The following is a 22,982-nucleotide window of genomic DNA, read 5'->3' as shown; positions in this document are numbered from 1 at the left end:
CTGAAAGGAGAAGTCAAATATCATCAGGTAGAAAGAGAGTAGAATTTTCTGGGCAGAAGAAATAGTATGTGAAAGACTACTAGTGAAAGAACAATAAGTTTGTGGAATAAATGAATTAAAGTAATACATTACAGAATAATGAAATATAATTGATAGGAAGAGAGTCTAGAAATGTGGGTTGGTATTAGAATCTAATACCAAGATTCTCTGCCACGGATTCTTCTAATCTGTGAAGAATCTTTTATGTTGTAATATAATATTTGTACTTTATCTAGGTATTAGAGAACTATTAGAGATTTTTAAGCAGAGAGTTGAGATGAATAAATTTGTGCTTTTTGAGTGATTTTTACCATTAGTTTAGGGAATAGGGTGGAAAAGAAAGAGGCTAAGGTCAGGGAGGCCTTAACCAAATGTTTTAAATTTTGACCACTTTTTAAATTTCCAGATGTATCCAAGTAATACTATTTGTATAGTTATATAAGCTCTTTGTTTATATGCTCTAGTTTTTTCAGTTCTTGAGTTAGAAATTTCTTGGCATTCAGCGTAAGTTTCTTTGTTCTTTTATACTGATATGATCTCTTCCAGAGATCTGATTTTCTCTTTTCAGAGAAAACCAAGACTGTAACTTTAACATAGAAAGAAAACACTGTATACTCTATTTTGAAAGTGAGTTGAAGTTGCTTAGGTAGAAGAAAGAGGGAAGGACATTTTAGGCAGAGAGAAGAAAATGTATGGGCTAAGATAAAGCAAGAAAAGAGTCTTACCATTTGAAGAACTAACTACGTATAAGCCACTGTGGGTAGGTGGGAAGGGGTATATATGAGGACATAGTGGGGTTAGAAAGGCATTTAGGAATCAGATAATAAAGGACTCCTGGGTGATGTATAAGTGTTTGAACTTTATCCTGTAACTGTTAGACAGCTAGAGTGAAAGAGAATTGGTAAAACTACCTCCTGTCAATAGCAAATTTTTTTTTCTGCTGGTCTTACAATTCTTGTGAAGAAGAAGAGAATTTACAGTCTCAAATGTACTTTGTGAATTTTTCCCTTTTAATTAAAGAACTTCTTTAAACAAGTAGGAGATTTATGTTTCTTCAGAGCTCTTAATTTTGTGGGTACTTTATGGGAATGTAATGGTTATTCGTTTGAGGCACTTAGATTCTATTTTCTTTATGAATTCATTTTCATCATCCTGGTAAAAATGCCTAGAAGCTTAGTCATCCCATTAAAATGGAACTTTTATTATGCTATACTTCGTGGTATAGCATACCCTTTTGTTCTTTATTCAGTTTCAGGCATCTTTCGTGCTTTTTTTTCTTTTTTTCTCTCATGCTACTTTGGGAATACTATTGTACTAGTACTATTCCATTCCATTACTGATTACTTTCCTTCCCTGGTGTTTATAATCAGGCCTGGTCACATTTGCCTGTGAGCAGATAAGAGAAACAAAACTGGAAGGAGTATAGAGGAAAAAAACAGTACTCTGGGTCAGATGCTGATTGGGTTCCAAGTTGGGTAACAGCAGTAAACATGATAGGATATATTCAATGGTTATTTAGAGGCAAGGATCGTTCATATGCTTAGGGGTTTCCTGGTACTTTAAATCTTAATACCTTTTCCTTAAGGTATGGAATAAGGTGCTGGGCAAAAATTAAAACTAATATAAGAATGATGCTCAATTTCATGAGAAAAAAAGCTTAATTTTTAAAAACTTATTCAAAGTGTAAAAAGCAGGTATAGAAATTATGAAAGTCTTATTTACTTGTTATGATAAAAATATGTTCAGGTTGTTTTCAACATTCATTGAGTATCTCTGAAGGGTGTGGTGGTTTAGGTGGTAAGAGCAATAAAAAATATTTATGACTCAATCTTTCCTCTTCAGTAACTTAGAGTGCAATAAAGTATTGTAATTTTAAGATGTATTCTATTCTAAGTAATAATGCAAATATATTTAAGAAGAATATATTGCATGAATCTCATGTCAACTATAATTTGGAGTCCCTGCATTACTATTTTAGTGTATCATGGTCACTTCTTTTCAGCTAGGACATTTGAAAAATATACTTACACTCCAGTAGGCACAGTTTGTTCGGTCATAGTCATCCTTCTTCACCGCTGCTTCACCCAAGGGCACTGCATCTCACTCTTCTCCAGCCACTCCAAATGTGTCCCCGTCTGTGTGCTGTGCATGCCTGATTTGTATAGATGATTTTAGTCTTAGATCTGAGGTAAAAAGCCTTTTCTTTTGGTTTTATCGTTTTTCTCTTTCTACCTCTCAGAAATCTCTAATCTACCTCTATTTGTGGTATCCTTAATCGCCACATTTATCTCATAGCATACTCCTTGTGGTCACGTATTAAATCTCTAATGAAATTAAAATGACACATTAAAATATGATATAGCTTTTAGTCTTTTTAGAAGTCACCCTTTTCTAACCATCTAATGTTACTGTCGTACTTGACAAAATTATTATAATCAGTACTTTAAAAATTTAATACACTTTTATAAAGTTCAGAAACTAGCAAATGTAAAACTTTATTGTCTAGGGATACATAAATATGGAACAAAGTTAGAGGATGATAAACATAAAACCCCTTCAGGACTGGGGACTGCAGATGTAGGGTGGAGGAGAGACATCAGAGATGTGGGTTGTCGGTAATGATGTAGGTTTCTTTAACTGTTTATTAGGGAATAGTGTGATGAGGCCCCAAACCCTTTATCATCAAGCTTCAATAATTCTTAGTTTGCTATTTTTTACGTATTCTACTACCGCTCTTTTTCTAATATAATATAAAACAATCCCAAATTTTATGCCATTTCATAAGTGCTAATGTATGCATGTCTAACAAGGATTTTTTTACACTTGAGTACCATGCTATTATCACATGAAGCAGAATTAGTTATAATACCTGGTCTATACTCACATTTTCATGATGGTCTCAAAAATGGTTTTCCCCTAGGAAATAAGATTCCTATAGTTTTTTGGCATTATGTACCTTAAGTCTCTTTTATTCTGAAAAAGCCCCTTCCCCTTTATATCAGTTTGTAGAGAAAACTGGTCATTTGTCTTAGAGAATATATTCATGTGCTGGGTTCAAATTACTTGTGTCTGGTACTATTTAACTTGTCTCTTTATTCCCCATATTTCTTATAAACTGGTGGTTTATTTAAAGGCTCGATGAGGGTTAGATTCTTTGTGGGGGTGGGGATTGTTTTGTTTGTTTTTAGCAAGAATACTTCATAGGTGATGCTGCATACTTTCTTTTTTATCACATCGTGAAGCATATAATGTTTGGTGTCCCACTTTTAATGATGCTAAAGTTAATCTGTGGGTTTAGTGTAACAGGTATTTCTTGATACACTCATTTCCTTAATCTGCATAGGGGAGCACCACTCCCCTATACTTAAAAAGCTGAATGAATGAAGGAAGAAGAGGGACAGGAAATATAATTCATGGCTTCTAATGCCTTACCTATAAAATATATTGGTTGTATTAGAATAGAATCCCAATTGCCAATTGTAAGCAAATGAAACAAATCTTTACTGTCTCAGAGAAAGTTCTTCCTCTATGCCCTATCTTCAAGGATGGCAGCTTTAAGATCTAGCCTCTCTTGATCTCTGACTTTTTATTAAATTTAGTTTGTTAGGTAACTTGAAGTATAACATAGATTGAGAAACACAGATCTCAAAGTCCCTCCCAACTGAACTAATATGATAAATTTTAAGTAATGATAATTAACTTTTTAAACAGGGATCAACTCCGCCAGTAACTGTTTTCAAAGGTTCAAAGAAACCTTACTTAAAAGAATGCATTTTGATAATTAACCATGATACTGGAGAATGTCGACTAGAAAAACTCAGTAGCAACATCACTGTAAAAAAAACAAGGTATGTGGCTAACAAAACAAATTATTTTATCAGCACATAAATTGCTAAGGAAATGTCAGTGAAAAAAATTATTTGATTGAGTCACATTATTATATAAGGGTTATTGCTGTGTGGCACAAAAATGCTTTAAACTTTTTCCAGGTTTAAATGTGGTGGAGAACCTTAGCCAAAAGCTCGTAGGATTTTTCTTTTTGATATGTAAAAGCTTCTTTTGTTCTGAATATTTTCTATGTGTGTGTATACATGTACCTTAGTTTACTGTAGATGCTTATATAGAACTGGACTGAAAAGAGCCATTATATGCTCTTCGAATAATTTCATCTTGATTCGTAAGAGTTTATTGAAACCTAGAAAATATATAAAGGAAAGTTTTCTATATAAGTAATTGAAATTTCTGCATTTTAATTGGATTAACATTGTTTTTATTAGGAAGGTCAATAAGAGAATATAGCCATCTCATATCTTTTTTTGGGACCAGGCGGTGCCTTAATTACTATGTAATGTAAGGGACTTGCTCTAAAAGCTATGCAAATAGTATAGACAAAAATTGCTCTAGGAATTAAAGAAAGGGACAAGTTATGGTTGGTTGGAGCACTCAGGGAGCCCTTATTGATGTAACTGGAGAGAAGGTTTAGGACTTTTTCTTCCCCAACCATACTTGATAAGAATTACCTTTAGTGCTTATAAAAATGAGTTCTCATATCAAATTTCAGATTAGGAAGGAGCCTGGGAAGCTGTAGTTTTCATCACACGCTCCCTCCAGGTGATTTTTATTGGAAGGGAAGTTTGAAAGCAAGTGATTTAATTTGATCAGAAAGAACATGAGGATATAAGCAAGGTTTGAAGGTTGGATTCATATATATATCTCTTTATATATATATGAATTATTTGGGGCAATGGATAAGACCTGTTTGAAAGAGCAGAGATTTGTCTCTGTGCCTACATATAAATAAGTATTGGAAAGTGAGGAGTGTGGTGGATAGTGGCTTAGAAGTAAGGTCATAGAGGTAGGTTGAAGCTAATGCCTTCAATATTACCTGTGAACTTAGAGCATTGTCTTAAGTGTTCCATAGATGACAGTATTGATATTTTTTAACTAGGGAATAAATTTTTTTAATTAAAATATTTTTGTTTTGAACCATTAATTCACCAAACAGTAAAATGAAACTATAGGGGCAGCAGAAATGCATAAGCCACAGTTTTGAGAATGAGAATGAAGAGAAAAGTGAGGTGCTAAATACTTTGTTGAGGAAGAACTAACAGGATTTGGTGACTGGAAATAGGAGAGGCAGAAATCAAGCATAATTGTATTATATAGACTTCTTAAAAGAATTGAAAGGAAAGAAAGTAAGTGCTTTAGTTATGTTCCTTAATGTAATGAATGAAAAATGTGAAAGTGATTTTACAGAAATGATAATTTTATAATTTAAGGAATACATTTGTACCTACTATACACTAAGGTATATTCTATTTTGGGCATTTGTGTAGGGTTTTTTTTATTCTTACCCAAGGACATTTTTTCTTGCTTTTGGAGATAGGAAAGGAGAGGGGTGTGGGGGAGTGGCAGGGGGAGAGAGAGAGAGAGATTGATGTGAGAGAGAAACGTCAATTGGTTGCCTTCTCCTTTGAGCCCTGGCTAGGAATCAACCCTGCAACCTTTTGGTGGTATGAGACAACACTCCAACCAACTGAGCCAGGGCCATTTGTGTAGGTTTTATCTCTTTAATTTTGAGCAGTAATTTTGTTTTTATTCACGTTTGTACTCCTTAATAGAAGTGTGTATATGCCATGCATAAATAGCAGGAATCTATAAACATGTGTTAAATAATGGATTAAATTAATGTTTTAATTCTTGAATACCATTTGAAGATGTCTAGGGGAAGGAATAAGTGGTTAATTTTAGTAACTTTGTAAGTTGAAATTGTTGTTACATTATAATAACCATTTTGACCTGCCTTTGACCTATGCCAAAAAATCCATTTTGACATAACTGTTTTTAATTGTAGGGTTGAAGGAAGCAGTAAAATGCAGTTTCGTGTAGAGCATCAGCAGCAACAAATGAGGAATTTAACAAGGACCCCCAATTTTGTAAAACATTCTCCATCCGAAGACAAGATGTCCCCAACATCTTTGATGGATGATATTGAAAGAGGTAAAATCTAGGTATATTTAACATTCCTTTATAAGAAATGAATAAGAATATGTGAAAACTTTCTTTTTTTTTAAAATATATTTTATGGATTATACCATTACTGTTGTTCTATTCCCCCCTTCAATCCCTTCCACCCGCACCCTCCCTCCCCCACCATTCTGCCCCCCTTAGTTTATAACCACGTGTCTCAAGTTCTTTGGATTCTATATTTCCCCCACTATTCTCGCCCTCCCCTCTATCTATTTTCTACCTACCATCTATGCTATTTTCTGTAGCTTCTCCCCCCTTCTCCTCCTCCCATTCCCCTGTTGCTAACCCTCCATGTGTTCTTCATTTCTATGGTTCCACTCCTGATCTAGCTGTCTTCTTGGTTTGCTTTTGTTTTAGGTGTGGTTGTTAATAACTGTGTGTTTGCTGTCCTTTCACTGTTCATATTTTTCATCTTCTTTTTCTTATATAAGTCCCTTTAGCATTTCATATAATAAGGGCTTGGTGATGATGAACTCCTTGAACTTGACCTTATCTGAGAAGCACTTTATCTGTCCTTCCATTCTAAATGAAAGTTTTGCTGGATAAAGCAATCTTGGCTGTAGGTCTTTGGATTTCATGACTTGGAATACTTCTTTCCAGCCCCTTCTTGCCTGTAAGGTCTCTTTTGAGAAATCCGCTGACAGTCTGATGGGTACTCCTTTGTAGGTGACTGTCCCCTTATCCCTTGATGCTTCTAGGATTCTCTCCTTCATTTTGGTCTTGGCTAATGTAATTATGATGTGCCTTGGTGTGTTCCTTCTTGGGTCCAACTTCTTTGGCACTCTCTGAGCTTCCTGGATTTCCTGGAAGTCTATTTCCTTTGCCAGACTGGGGAAGTTCTCCTTTATTATTTGTTCAAATACGTTTTCCACTCGTGGCTGTTTCTTTCCCCCTTCTGGTACCCCTATAATTCGGATGTTGGAACGTTTAAAGATGTCCTGGAGGTTCCTAAGCCTCTCCTCATTTTTTTGAATTCTCATTTCTTCATTCCTTTCTGGTGGGATGTTTTGTTCTTCCTTCTGGTCCATTCCATTGATTTGAGTCCCAGTTTCCTTTCCATCACTATTGGTTTCCTGTGCATCTCCCTTCATTTCAATTAGTTTAGCCTTCATATATTCCTCTAATTTGTGACTTTGTTCCTCTAATTTGTGACTATAATCTACCAGTTCTGTGAGCATCCTGATAAATAGTGTCCTGAATTGTGCTTCTGAGAGGCTGGCAATTTCTTGGTCGCTGAGAGTTATTGGCTCTTGGACTTTGAGTTCTTCTTGTGCCATCTTTCGGGTTGTTCGTGCCTGTTCCATAGCAGGATCAGAGCCCTAAAATGTTCACTAGAACAGGGCAACTAAGTCGCTGGGTTGTGACGTTGTATGTGGGGGCAGGGTCAAAGAGGGACTATGGCGTCTTGTCCGCCGCCTGCCGCCACGGCCCTCACTGGTGCCGCAGTTGCTGCCGCCACCTGGCCAACGCATTTCGTCCCACTGCTCGCGAGTGTGCCACCGCCGTCAGCCCTCGCCCCCTGGGGCCTGCGTGGTCTGTCTCGCTGTGTGCGAATATGCACCCGCGGTCTGCCCCGCACCCCAACTGATTCTCGTCTGCCTGCACGCCTGGGTCGGGGGCCCTGTCCTGCCCGACCCTGCTCGCTGCTGGCTCCGCCCCTCTTACTGTCCCCGTTGAAGGGTTAGATGTAGTCGGACTTCCATATAATTTAATTTTCTGTCCTTTGGTTGTGTCTTTGTTTCTCCAAACCTTTGTTGTATTCAAACTTGGTTGTGGGAGAAGGCACAGTGTTTCTACCTATGCCTCCATCTTGGCGGAAGTCCCTGAAAACTTTCATTATTAAAATGAAAGTTTCCCTTTAACAAGGGAACTAACTATAAAGTTTTATTGAGAGCAAAGTATTTTTTATTATTATGGGTTTTCTTGCAGGGAGAAGAGCGTAGTTTATGATTTAGGGTATTATGTAATTATGTATCAATATAAGAGAATTATATTCTCATTCAGGAGGAAAGTATTTAGATGTGTGTAACTGGAGTTTTCTTCTTTTTGACAGTTGTGATGATTCAAATTCAGTTCTTCACAACATCTTCTGTTGAAGTTCTTTATGCATAGCCAGACTGTAGATGTCTAAGATGTCACGAAAACAATAGTGAAGTGACGAGATAGAGTAAGCGGAATCAGCAGGCAAGTTCTTCTGAATTGCTGCTCACTTCTCAGCAGGAAGGTGTTTCTAGGGAGGCACAGTCCTTTTGAAAGTAAGGAAATTTAAATCTCCATTTTTTCCCTCAGCTGCAGTTCGGGTGTTGGTGTTATAGTTAATTGTGGTAGGAGTAAGACCTTGGTCACCACTATGTATTTGCTTCTACACTTTTCCTTCATAACTTACATGTAGTAGTCCGATTCCACTTGCTCCCTTCTAGGCCCAGTAGAATATTAGTTCCCTGATATCTGTGTTCCTCTTACTAGCAGTAAGGAAGATAAAGCTCAGAACCCTTATTGTGAAAAGGAATCTTGAATTTTACTTTATCATGTCTGCTTCCAAAATGGATTTTAATTATGGTATCATTAATATACACATATACAGTAAAATACTGGAAAAGAACCACATGGTATTAAAGGGGAAGAAGAAGCAAATTTGTTAATTAATAAAACATTAAATTTAGATCTGAGTTTCCTAGTCACTAAGGCAAAAATAAAGCCTAAAGTAGCCTATTTTGTGTTATTTAAGAGACAGGTTCCAAAGAATTAGTCTCTGTCCTGCTACTAAATTCTAAAAGGAGTTCATCAGATGGAACCTGTTATAGGGGATATCAAATGTTCAGTATTTTCAACAATAATTTGACAATACAGAAGTTCCTCTATGTGTCAGTTTTTTAGCAGAGACCTTAATTAAAAACAATGTGTTGAAGCATTGTACTGTAGAGGATAAGTTAACAGGATCTAAGCATAAGATCTAACTTTGTATGACAATTTACACTGAGATGTTTGTGTGCCCTGTCCCTTTGACAGTCTTCTTTTAAATATTTTCTTGGCCCTTCTCTGCCAGTGTCTTCTCCTGTGGTTGAAGCATGTTTTCAGATTTATATCTAGATGTCTGAAGCTATGAGCTATGTGGAATTTTGGTTTAAGGAATAAGAATCCAAACTTCCATCCACCCCAACAGTCACAATTAGTATTGATAGAGAATCAACAAATACTGTATTGATAGAGTATATATCAACACCATTAATTGAATAAGTCATCATTTCTTTCCGTGATATGAAAAGCCAGTTTTATCACATGCAAAATTTCTACATGGGCTTAAGTCTGTCTCACAACATGAAATACATAATGGTCAATAAAAACATAGGCAAAAGAAGGTTTATAGTATTGAGTATGCAAAGCAGAGTTTATTCTTCTATTATTATTTATCAATTATTGTATTACTTTTCACACGAACAACTGTCAATCTATTGCCCTACCCTGTATATAAGAAGTTGATCAAACTCACCTAAACCTTTAAAATGCAATTTTCAGATTAAAAGGTAGTTTTTCATTTATGAGGTTGGTAGTAGCTAAAACATTTGTCAACATCCAGCAGTTGTAAGAACAAAAAAGGGCAAAGAGGGAAAAAAGAGGGATATCTGTAATAGTGTGAATGATAAAAATAAAGCTAAAATAGTAAAAAATAAATAAATAAAAATTGATAATGCACCAATACAAGAAAAGGAACATAAAAGGAAGCAAGTATATATGTACATTTTTTAAAAGAAATTCTTTCTTTTTAAGATTTTATTTATTTTTAGAGAGAGAGGAAGGGAGGGAGAAAGAGAGGGAGAGAAACATCAATGTATGGTTGCCTCACATGGCCCCCACTGGGGAATTGGCCTGCAACCCAGGCATGTGCCCTGACTGGGAATGGAACCCTTTGGTTTGCAGTGTGTGCTCAATCCACTCAGCTATACCAGCCAGGGCTATTCATACACTTTTTAAAGATTTTATTGTATTTTTAATTTTTTAAAACTGTTTATTCTGTTTATAGTTGTCCCAGTTCTTTTTACCTTTTGTCCCCTCCACTCACCCTACCTCGCACTCCCTAAGTCAGTCTCCATTCTATTGTCTGTGCCCATTCATGTATATTCTTTGACTAATCCCTTCCCCTTCCTTCCACCATTCCCCCACTCATACCTCCCTTCTTACAGCTGTCAGTCTGTTCATGTTTCCATGTCTCCGGTTCTATTTTTCTCATTAATTTACTCTACTTATTAGATTCCAGTTATAAGTGAAACAATATGGTATTTGTCTTTCAACACCTGGCTTATTTCACTCAGCATAATGTTTTCTAGTTCCATCCATGCTGTTGCAAAGGGTAGTAGCTCCTTCTTTCTTTCTGCTGCGTAGAATTCCATTGTGTACATGTACCATAGTTTTTTGATCCATTCATTTACTGATGGGCATCTAGGTTGCTTCCAACTCTTGGCTATTGTAAATTGTGCTGCTATGAACATTGGGGTGCATAGGTTCTTTTGGATTGGTGTTTTAGGGTTCTTAGGATATAATCCAAGCAGTGGAATTGCTGGGTCAAAAGGCAGTTCCATTTTTAATTTTTGAAGAAATTCCATACTGTTTTCCACAGTGGCTATACCAGTCTGCATTCCCACCAGCAGTGCACTTGGGTTCCCTTTTCTCCACATCCTTGCCAGCAATTGTTTGTTGATTTATTAATGATGGCCTTTCTGACCAGTGTGAAGTGGTATCTCATTATGATTTTAATTTATATCTCTCTGATGGCTAGTGGTGTTGAGCACTTTTTCCTATGTCTTTAGGCCACCTGTATGTCCCCCTTGGTGAAGTGTGTATTCATGTCCTTTGCCCATTTTTAATTGCATTGGTTTTTTCCTGGTGTTGAGTCCTATGAGTTCTTTTTATATTTTGGAGATTAAACCATTGCCTGATGTATTATTGCCAAATATGTACCCCCATACAGTCAGTTCCCTTTTCTTTTTCATGATGGTTTCCTTAGCTGTGCAGAGGCTTTTTGATTTGATGTAGCCCCATTTGTTTACTTTCTCTTTATTTCCCTTCCCCAAGGAGATATAATGGCAAAAATATTGGTACGTAGGATATCTGAAATTTTACTGCCTATGTTTTCCACTAGGACTTTTAACCATAAAAGACATATTTTAACCATAATATCATGACATATTTAAGTCTTTTACCCATTTTGAGTTTATGGTGTAAGTTGGTGGTCTAGTTTCTTTTTTTTGCATGTGCCAGTCCAATTTTCCCAGCACCATTTGTTGAAGAGACTGTTTTTACTCCATTGTATGCTTGTGTCCCCTTTGTCAAATATTAATTGACCATAGAGACATGGGTTAATTTTTGGGTTCTGTATTCTATTCCATTGGTCTGTGTGTCTGTTCTTATGCCAGTATCAGACTTTTGATTACAGTGGCCTTATAGTACAATTTGATATCAGATATTGTGATCCCTCCAACTTTGTTGTTCTTTCTCAGGATTGCGGAATCTATTCAGTCTTTTTTGGTTCCGTATAGATTTTTAAAATATTTGTTCTAGATCTGTGAAATATGTCATTGATATTTTAATAGGGGTTGCATTGAATCTGTAGATTGCTTTGGGTAGTATGGACATTTTAAAGATGTTAATTCTTCCAAACCATGAACTTGGTATATGCTTCCATTTATATGTATCTTCCTCATTTTCTTTCTTCAGTGTCCTATAGTTTTCTGAGTACAAGTCTTTTACCTCCTTGGTTAAATTTATTCCTAGGTACTTTATATTTCTTGTTGTTACAGTAAATGGTATTTTTTTCTTAGTTTCCCTTTCTGATTGTTCATTGTTGATATACAAAAATGCTATCAATTTCTGTATATTGATTTTGTATCTCTACTTTGCTGATTTCACTTGTTAGGTAGAGTAATTTTTTGGTGGATACTATAAGGTTTTGTATATATACTATCATGTCATCTGCAAATAATGACAGTTTTACTTCCTCCTTTGCAATTTAGATACTTCTTATATTTTGTCTAATCACTGTGGCTAGAACTTCTGGTACTGTGTTGGATCAGAGTGGTGAAAGCAGCACCCTGTCTTGTTTCTTATCTTAAGGGAAATGCTTTTAGGTTTTGCCCATTGAGTATGATGCTGACAGTATGTTTCTCATATATAGCCTTTATTATATTGAGGTATGCTCCCTCTCTTGCCACTTGGGTGATTGTTTTTATCATAAATGGGTTCTGCATTTCATCAAATGCTTTTTCAGTGTCTATTGATGTGCTCATGTGATTTTTCTTCTTCATTTTGTTTGTGATGTATTATGTTTATTGATTTTCAAATATTGTACCATCCTTGCATCCCTGGGATAAATCCCACTTGATCGTGGTATATGATTTTTTTGTTCTGTTTGTTTTTTAATTGTTATTCTCTTATAGTTATCCCAATTTTCCCCCCTTTGCCGTCCTCTGACCAGCCCACTCCACAGCTCCCGCCATCAATCCCCACACTGTTGTCCATGTCGATGGGTCATTCATACATGTTCTTTGACTAATCTTTTCCCCTTCTTTCCACCATTATCTTCCCCCCTCTCCTCTGGTCACTGTATTATGTTTTTAATGTATTTCTGGATCCAATTGCCAATATTTTATTGAGGATTTTAGCATCTGTGTTATCAGATATTGGCCTGCAGTTTTCTTTCTTTGTTGTATCTTTATCAGAAGAAATGGAAGAAAAAAATTAAATCATAAATTAAAAAAGGGAAGGAAGAAGGCAAAATGGAATAAGAAAAGGGAAGAGTATAATATGAGGTTTGAAATTAAAAAAATAGTGAGATAAGAACAGAATTGTAGAAAAACAACAGCAGCAGCAATATCAGTGCTGACAAATGAGCAGATTAATAAAGGTGGAAAGAGAATGAGAATATTATAAGAAAGAGAAAAGAAGAATATGCTGTGTCTACAGGAAAGAAAAATGGTTTGAGATGATAGAGGAGAAATAATAAGAGTAAGGAATAGATACCACACTAGGAGAGGGAAAAAATAAAATTTCAAATGAAAATAAGAAAGGGCAGGGGGACTTCCAGCCAAGATGAACGCATAGACAGACACACTGTACCTCCTCGCACAACCAAAATAAGGACAACAATTTAGAAACAAAATAACAGCCAGAACTGACAGAAAAATTGAACTGTATGGAAGTCAGACAACCAAGGAGATAAAATAGACACATTCATCCAGACCGCTAGGCAAGGCAGAGTTGGGCAGGTGGGTGGAGAGGCTTCACAGCACAAAAAGTGGTGGCACCTGGCACAGGCATGCAAGGCACCCCAGGCATGCAAGACGGTAGCAGGCACACCCCAGGCACACAGTCCGCAGCTGGCAGACCTAGCGAGGTGGCGATTGTGAAGTGAGGAACTAACTGCACGGAAGGCAGCTGGCTCACCAGGCAGTCCCACATTCTTGAGCAGATAAACCAGGTGAAACTGGGGAGTGAGACAGACCACGCAACCCAGGGTCCCAGTGCAGGGAAATAAAAGCTAAAAGCACCCATTGAAAATACCTGTGTGGGTTGAGGTGCAGGGAGAGACTCCTAGTCTCACAGGAGAGTTCATTGGAGAGACCCACAGGGTCCTAGAACATACACAAGCCTACCCACGTGGGAATCAGCACCAGAAAGACCTAGTTTGCTTGGGGGAAGCAGCAGAAGGGACTGAAATCCAACAGAGAGTGGAACAAGCACCATTGCTCCCTCTCTGACCCCGCTGCCACAAATAGCGTCACAACCCGGAGATTCGGTTGACCCACCTGGTAAACACCTAAGGCTCCGCCCCTCACTATGTAACAGGCACAACAAGACCAAAAAAATGGCCCAAATGGAAGAACAGGTCAAAGCTCCACAGCAAATACAGCTAAGTGACAAAGAGATGGCCAACCTATCAGATGCACAGTTCAAAGCACTGGTAATCAGGATGCTCACAGAACTGGTTGATTTCAGTCACAAATTACATGGGAAAATGAAGGCTACACTAAGTGAAATGAAGGAAAATGCACAGGGAACCAATAGTGATGGAAAGGAAACTGGAATTCAAATCAATGGAGTGGACTGGAAGGAAGAAAGAAATGACCAAACAGAAAAGAATAAAGAAACAAGAATTCAAAAAAATGAGGAGAGGCTTAGGAACCTTCAGGACATCTTTAAACGTTCCAACATCCTAATTATAGGGGTACCAGAAGGGGAAGAAGAAGAGCAACAAGTGGAAAACTTATTTGAACAAATAGTCAAGGAGAACTTTCCCAATCTGGCAAAGGCAATATACTTCTAAGAAATCCAGGAAGCTCAGAGAGTACTAAAGAAGTTGCACCCAAGAAGGAACATACCAAGACACATTGTAATTATATTACCCAAGATTAAAATGAAGGAGAGAATCCTAGAAGCAGCAAGAGATAAGGGGACAGTTTACCACCTACAAAGCAGTTCCCATCAGACTGTCAGCTGATTTCCCAAAAGAGACCTGAAGAGGCAAGAAGGAGCTGGAAAGAAGTATTCCAAGTCATGAAATCCAAAGACCTACATCCAGGATTGCTCTATCCATCAAAGCTTTCATTTAGAATAGAAGGGCAGATAAAGTGCTTCTCAGATAAGGTCAAGTTCAAGCAGTTCATCATCACCAAGCCCTTATTATATGAAATGTTAAAGGGACTTATCTAAGAAAAAGAAGATAAAAAATATGAACAATGAAAGAACAGCAAACTCACAGTTATTAACAACCACACCTAAAACAAAAGCAAACTAGCCCTGGCTGGCGTAGCTCAGTGGATTGAGCTCGGGCCTGCGAACCAGATGATTCCCAGTCAGGGCACATCCCTGGGTTGCAGGCCAGTTCCTGGCAGGGTCCAGTTCCCAGCAGGGGATGCAGGAGAAGCAACAGAAGCAACCATACATTGATGTTTCTCTTCCTCTTTCCTTCCCTTCCCCTCTAAAGATAAATAAATAAAATATTTTTAAAAATTAAAAAAAAAAGCAAACTAAGAGGACAGCTGGATCAAGAGCAGAACCAGAGAAATGGAGATCACATGGAGGGTTAGCAACAGGGGAGTGGGAGAAGGAGAAGGAGGAGAAGGTACAGAGAATAAGTAGCATAGATGGCAGGTAGAAAATAGATAGGGGGGAGGGCAAGAATAGTAGGGGAAATGTAGAATCTAAAGAACTTGTGACACATGGACATANAAGGGCAGATAAAGTGCTTCTCAGATAAGGTCAAGTTCAAGCAGTTCATCATCACCAAGCCCTTATTATATGAAATGTTAAAGGGACTTATCTAAGAAAAAGAAGATAAAAAATATGAACAATGAAAGAACAGCAAACTCACAGTTATTAACAACCACACCTAAAACAAAAGCAAACTAGCCCTGGCTGGCGTAGCTCAGTGGATTGAGCTCGGGCCTGTGAACCAGATGATTCCGAGTCAGGGCACATCCCTGGGTTGCAGGCCAGTTCCTGGCAGGGTCCAGTTCCCAGCAGGGGATGCAGGAGAAGCAGCAGAATCAACCATACATTGATGTTTCTCTTCCTCTTCCCTTCCCCTCTAAAGATAAATAAATAAAATATTTTTAAAAATTAAAAAAAAAAAGCGAACTAAGAGGACAGCTGGATCAGGAGCAGAACCAGAGAAATGGAGATCACATGGAGGGTTAGCAACAGGGGAGTAGGAGGAGGAGAAGGGGGCAGAAGGTACAGAGAACAAGTAGCATAGATGGTAGGTAGAAAATAGATAGGGGGGAGGGCAAGAATAGTAGGGGAAATGTAGAATCTAAAGAACTTGTGACACATGGACATAAACTAAAGGGGGGGGGAATGGTGGGGGAGGGGGTGTTCAGGGTAGAGGGGAATGAAGGGGGGAAATGGGACAACTGTAATGGCATAATCAGTAAAATATATTTTTAAAAATTATTTGAATTTTACAATGAACTTGTTATTTTTTAGGTAATGATTATTAGTAGATAATGTTGAAGAATAATTTTAACATAAAACCACTTAATCTCACCATGCTAATATAAATATTAATTTCTAATATTGTAAATGTAAAATGCATTGTAAAATGTTCACATTTTGTTTTTGTAAATGCTATATGCCAAATCTTCCCATACATTATCTCAACTAACCTTTAAATTTTTTCTTAATACTTTGCACATATAGAATACACAGGTAATACTATAATAGATCATATACGTACAGCTTAGATTTAACATTTTACCACTTTGGCTTTAGGTTTTAAAAAAAATCACAGAAGTCTCTTTTCTAACACATTCTTCCCTTTTTCTATCTATCTGTGCACATATCTGAATGTGCTCTAAAGGATTTATATACTTTTCTATTTCTTGAAAGTTTGTATATGATAGGTTTTTCTGATTCTTGATAGTTTGGGTAAATTTTTTTTATGACTTCAGGTTTACTTAGGTTTTTTATTTCTCTATTCAGTTTTGGTAATTCATATTTGTCTTAGAACTTATCTATTTAATTCACATTTTCAAATTGCTGGCATAATTTATACATACATAGACCTGTAATATTTGTAGTTGTGGTCCTTTTTTATTCCTAACATTGATTATTTGTGCCCTGTCTCTCATTTTCTTGACCAATATTGCAAGGATTTGATATATTTCATTATTCTTCAAACAGCTAGGTTTTTGTCTTAGTGAGATAGAGTATTAGTATATGTGGCGACTAAAAATGACATCTTTGGAGTCAGATTACTTGGACTTAAATCTCAACTCTTATCACCTACTGGCGTGTGGCCTAGGGGAAATTGCTTAACCTCTTCTTTCTGTATATGCACATAGTTTGAAAAAGTAGATGAAATGGACCAGTCCCTTAAAGGGCACCAAGTTCATGCAAGAAGAAACAGATAACCTAAATATTCCTAAATCTTCTGAAGATATTGAGTTGAATTTAATAGCTTTACCCTACCCCAACAAATACAGATCTTCAGCCATACAGATGATAGAGAATTCTACAGGCCACATAAGGAGGACATGATATCAATGGGATACAAAATCTTCTGTGTAATTAAAAAGGAAGTAATATTTTCCAACTCATTCCTCAAGGTCAGAATCACTGCTACTGAAACATATAAGACATTATAAGGAAAAAAAGTCTACAGATATCCTTTGTGAACACAGATGCAAAAATTTTAAACACAGTTTTAGCAAATTGAATTTAACAATATGTAAATTGGTTCTCAACTAGCCATGAATTTGTCCCCTAGGGGGACATCTGGCAATGTCCAGAGGCATTTTTGTTGTCACAACCAGGGGGCAGTAGTGCTACAGGTATTTAGTGGATAGAAGCTAAGGATGCTGTTAAACATCCTATAATGCACAGAACAGCAACAACCTTGAATGCCAATATTTCTGAGGAGGGGAAATGCTAATATATTTAAAAGTATATCATGACCAAGTGGTATTTTCTCAGGAATACAGACTTCCAAAAATCAACCAATATCTAACATTTTACAAACTAAAAAAATAAAAGCCATCTGAAAACACTAGAAAGAGCATTTGACAAATTCCAGGTTATTCTTTTTTTTAATATTTTGTTTACAGTTGACATGCAGTATTATATTAGTTTCAGGTGTGCAACATAGTGATTAGACATTTATATAACTTCCGAAATTATTACTCCAATAAGTCTAGTATTAATCTATCACCATATATAGTTATTTTAATATTATTGACTGTATTCCCTATACTGTTCTTTATATGTGACTTCAACAGCCATTCTAGTCCTGGCTGGTGTAGCTCAGTGGATTAACCATGGGCCTGGAAACCAAAGGGACACCAGTTCGATTTCCAGTCAGGGCACATCCCTGGGTTGGGGGCCAGGTCCCCAGTTTGGGGCATGTAAAAGGCTACTGCACATTGATGTTTCTCTCCCACTCTTTCTCCTTCCCTTCTCCTCTCTCTAAAAATAAATAAATAAAATCTTTTACAAAATTGTATGTTCTACAAAAAAAGTCTTTAAAAAACAGAAAAAGTCATTATTGATTTAAAAATCTTTCAGCAAAATAGAAATAGCAGGGAATTTGGTCTGATGCAGGTCATGCAGGAAAAGCCTACAGCTGAAATCACATGTAATTGTAAGAGACTAAATGTTTCCCCTCTAATATCAGAAATAGAGAAGAATCTTCACTCTCACTGCCTCTATTCATTGTATTAGAGGGTCTAATTGGTGTAGTAAGTCAAGCAAAAGAAATCATTGGTGCCCAGGTTGGAAAAGAAGAGGTAATGATAGTATGATATCATTACCTCTTATGTAGGTACTATCATAAAATGAAGAGGTAGTGATTGTATGATATCAAAAGAAGAGGTAATGATAGTATGATATCATTACCTCTTATGTAGGTACTATCATATTTTATGATAGTACCTACAAAAAACCACTAGAATAGTGAGTTTAGCAAGGTTCAAGAATACAGGGGCACTATACAAAAATCAATTGTATTTCTATATACTAGTAATAAGTAATTAGAAATTAAAATTGTGAAAACAAGGGCATTTATAACAGCTTCCAAAAATCAAATAATTATAAATAGACCTGAGAAAATATGTGAAGGACCTGTATACTGAAAAATATAAGGCATTATTTAGAGAAATGGAGTAAGTAAATGGAGAGAAATACTGTGTTTATGTATCAAAAGAATCAATATTTCTTTTTTTAACATTTTATTTATTTATTTTTAGACAAAGGGGAAGGGAGGGAAAAAGAGAGGGAGAGAAATAGCAATGCGTGCTTGCCTCTCACACATTTACTACTGGGGAGCCGGCCTGCACCTCAGGTTTGTGCCCTGACTGGGAATCAAACCACCCACCCTTTGGTTTGCAGCCCCGCTCTGAATCCACTGAGCCACACCAGCCAGGGCAGAGTCAATATTCTTAAGATGCCAAATTGATCTGTGTATTCAATGCAATTCCAATCAAAATTGCAACAGCCTTTTTAAGAAATTAAGAAGCAGTGGCTCTGAAAATTAGGTTTCCGTTTGAACCAAAGTCCACAAAAGTAGATAAGAATCTGCATGCTAAACCTGCATTGCCTGTGAAAATAAAAATAATATTGATAATAAATAGGATACAGAGTTTTAAAGCAGTTATCATAAACATTTTAAAAACAGCTATAAGCCCTGGCTGGTGTAGCTCAGTGGATTGAGCGCAGGCCTGCGAACCACATGATCGCAGTTCGATTCCCAGTCAGGGCACATGCCTGGATTGCCGCCAGTTCCCAGTGGGGGACGCATGAGACGCAACCATACATTGATATTTCTCTCCCTCTCTCCTTCCCTTCCCCTCTAAAGATACATGAAGAAAATCTTAAACAAACAAAAAACCAACTATAAATTCTCTTGAAACAAATGAAAAAATAGAAAGTAGCAGCAAAGAAATAGCAATTATAAACAAAAATAAAGTATGACTTATAGTACTGGCAATATGATAACAATAATGACAAAAAACTAAGGTGACATAAGATCCAACATTTGTATCAACATCATGTTGAAGGAGAGGAAGAGTGGTTCTAAAAGTGTATTCAAAGAAATAATGCCTGAAAACATCCCAAGTGAGATAAAAGATCTAAACCCACAGATTCAAAATGCTGAACAAATCTCATGTATGATCAACTCAAATAAATCCATGCCAAACTCCTTCATAATACAATTGAAAGCTACCCCTGGCCAGGTGGGGTGTTGCCCTGATACACCAAAGTTGAGGTTCAATCCCTAGTGCTTCGATCCCAAAGCACATAAAAGAATCAAGTAATTAATGCATAAATAGGTTGAATAGCAAATCTCCCCCTGCTGTCTCTTTTCCTCTCAAATCAATCAATAAAATGGAAAGCAAACTTTGAAAGGAAGAGAAATGACACATTACCTGTAAAGTGCTGTTTAAATGACAACAAGTTTCTCATCTGAAACTACAGAGACCAGGGGAAGTGGCACAATATTGTTTAAGTGCTAAAAGAAATGGCAACCATGAATTCGATACTTGGTGAAATGACTCTTAAGAAGGGAAAATAGCCTTTCTCAGAAAAGAGAACTAGAAGAATTTGTTACTACCAGACTACCCTTAAGTATTGGCTAAAGAGAGTTATCTAACAAAAGAAATTATAAAAGGGAGTTAGGAAGGGAGAAAGAACAACAGGAAAAGCAGAGATAAAAATGCAAACACAAAAGATTATGGATTTTTTTGTGACTTATCTAAATTACACATGATGATTAAAACAAAAATGGTAACATATTTTGATACTCCAGATAATATTTACAAGTGGAGAATGGAAAGGAATCTAAATGAAAGAGAGGTTTCTATACCTTCCTTGAAGTGGTAAAGTATTGATAAATTATATATACAAATATTCTGAAATACTCAAGGCAACCAGTAGGAAAAACATACAAAGTGGTACTTTCAAAACACCATAAATAAAGATGGAATTCTAAAGTGGTTCAAATAACCCACAGAAAGGCAGGAAAAGAGAAACAGAATAATGAATACAGAGGAAAAAGACAGAAAACAAATAACAAAGTGACACGTATAAGGTCCAACACATCATTAATTACCTTAAATGTAAATCATTTAATAAACCAACTAAAATTTCTTCTACCAGAAATTTGTAGAAGATATAAAAAACAGACACATCTATGTGCTGTTAAAAGGAAACAGATCTCAATATCTATAAAATGTGTAGGTTGAAAAATATATGCCTTGGAAACATTAATTTTTAAAAGTTGTGTGGCTGCATTAATATTATACAAAGTAGACCCAGAGTAAATCAAATTACTACAAAGTGGGACATCTCCAAAACAAAATACATGAATCAAAAACTAATAAAGCTGAAATGAAAAATAAACAAATCCACAATTATATTTGGGTTCATCAATACTCTGCTCTTAGCAACTGAAAGACCTACTAGATAGAAAGTCAGCAAAGATGTCAAAAAGCTGAACAATGTAATTAACAGGATATAATTGACACCTATGTATCTAGATCTCTATTACATCTATCATGCAACAACAATGGGCTTCACCTTTTTTTCAAGTGCCCCTGAATATTTATCAAGATAGACCATATCCTGGGCTATAAAACAAGTCTTGATCAATTAATAAAAACTAAAATTATTGCATGTTTTCTGACTGTATTGGAATAAAACTAAAAGTAACAACAAGGGAACCTCTAAATGTTTGGAAATGAAATGACACACTTCTAAGTGATCCATGGTTTAAGGAGGAAGAATCAAGATAATTAAAAATATGCCCTGGCTGGTGTAGCTCAGTGGATTGAGCATGGGCCTGTGAACCACACAATCACGGTTCGATTCCCAGTCAGGGCACAGGCCTGGGTTGCAGGCCAGTTCCCAGCAGGGGACGCACGAGGGGCAACCATACATTGAGATTCTCTCCGTCTCTCCTTCCTTTCCTCTCTAAAGATAAATAAATAAAATCTTTAAAAAATACGTAGAACTAACTGTTTAAAGTAATTGCAGCATACCAAAACATGTGTTACAGCCAAAGGAGTGCTCAGAGGGAAACTTATTGCACTGAACGATTACTTTAGGAATAAGGACACTTGCCATATCAATAATTTAAGTTCCTACCTCAAACAAATAAAAGCAGATTAAATTCAGCAAGCGAAAAAGGAGCAAATTATTAAAATGAAGGCAGAAATCAATGGAGTTGAAAACAAATACAATAGGGAAAAATTAGTGAAACAAAAAGTGGTTCATCTGGAAAGCATTATGCTGAGTGAAATAAGCCAGGTGTTGAAGGACAAATACCATATGATCTCACCTCTAACAGGAAGCTAAACAACAAAGCAAACAAGCAAGCAAAATATAACCAAAGACACTGAAATAGAGAACAGGCTGACAGTGACCAGAGGGGAGAGGGGAGGGAATTTCAGGGGAAATAAGGGAGGGATTTAGAGGAACCTATATAAAGGATACATGGACAACAACTGAGAAGGGTGGAAATGGGAGGGAGGGGGGAGGATGGGGAGTGGGATGGGATGGGAGTAATAGACAGAAAACTGTACTTGAAAAATAATTAAATAAAAAAATTGGAAAAAAAAAGTGGTTCATCCAAAAATTACTACTATTGATAAGCCTCTAGTAAGACTGACAGAATGAAAAGACACAAATCACTAATATCAGGAATATAATGCTATTTCAGATTCAGCAGCCATTAAAAGGATTATAGAGGGATGTTGTGACTTTGCTTATAACTTTTACAATTAAGAAGAAATAGGCCAGTTCCTTAAAAGCTAAAAATTGCCAAAACTCAACCAAGATATGAATACTCTGAATAGTCCAATAACCACTAAACAATTGAAAGTACATTTCTTAGCAGAACACTTGCATGCTGAGAGAGTGGGATGATATTTTCATAGCAGTAAAACAAACAAAAAACCCCTCCCAACCAAGAATACTTCAACCAGCAAAATTCTCCTCCAGAAACAAAGGAGATATAGATTCTCCCAGATAAACAAAAGGTGAGCAATATCATCACCATCAGACACGCCTTACAAGAAATGCTAAAGGAAATGTGAAACCTACTTTACTATAAGTTTAAAAGACAAAAGTATTGAAATTACCTGGAGCTACAATAATTTGCTAATGAATACACAATTTTCAAGGATGTAAATTGTGGCATCAAAACATAAAATGTAAAGAGGGGAATAAAGGGTAAGGTCTTTTAAGAGAAATTATTCTCAGCGTAAAATAGACTGTTATAATTGTAAGAGATTTTATTTAGCTTCACAGTAACCCATAAAGCAAAAACCTCTAGTAAATACATAAACAGAAGGGAATAAAGTGTACCACTATGTAAATTCATCAGATCACCAAGGAAAACAGCCAGAAGAACAAAACTATAAAACAAC

At 36.4% G+C, this 22,982-nt stretch overlaps 1 protein-coding gene across 2 annotated transcripts in view; it reads left to right on the top strand.

The window, feature by feature from the left end:
- Positions 1-22,982, top strand: part of EAF2 (ELL associated factor 2) — a 50,931-nt gene that overhangs the window by 16,423 nt on the left and 11,526 nt on the right. The window contains exons 3-4 of one of the 2 annotated variants that reach the window (XM_037051516.1): positions 3,751-3,887; positions 5,894-6,039. In XM_037051516.1, coding sequence (XP_036907411.1) covers positions 3,751-3,887; positions 5,894-6,039 — 283 coding nt within the window. The remainder of the gene's footprint in view (positions 1-3,750; positions 3,888-5,893; positions 6,040-22,982) is intronic. The other variant, XM_037051517.1, reaches the window with a different exon arrangement.

Source organism: Sturnira hondurensis, unplaced genomic scaffold (genome assembly GCF_014824575.4).
Source record: "Sturnira hondurensis isolate 20B ecotype Veracruz unplaced genomic scaffold, ASM1482457v3 Scaffold0007222, whole genome shotgun sequence".
Lineage (NCBI taxonomy): Eukaryota > Metazoa > Chordata > Mammalia > Chiroptera > Phyllostomidae > Sturnira > Sturnira hondurensis.
The sequence above is the reverse complement of the archived record's forward strand: the minus strand, read 5'-3'. Positions and strand labels throughout refer to the sequence as shown.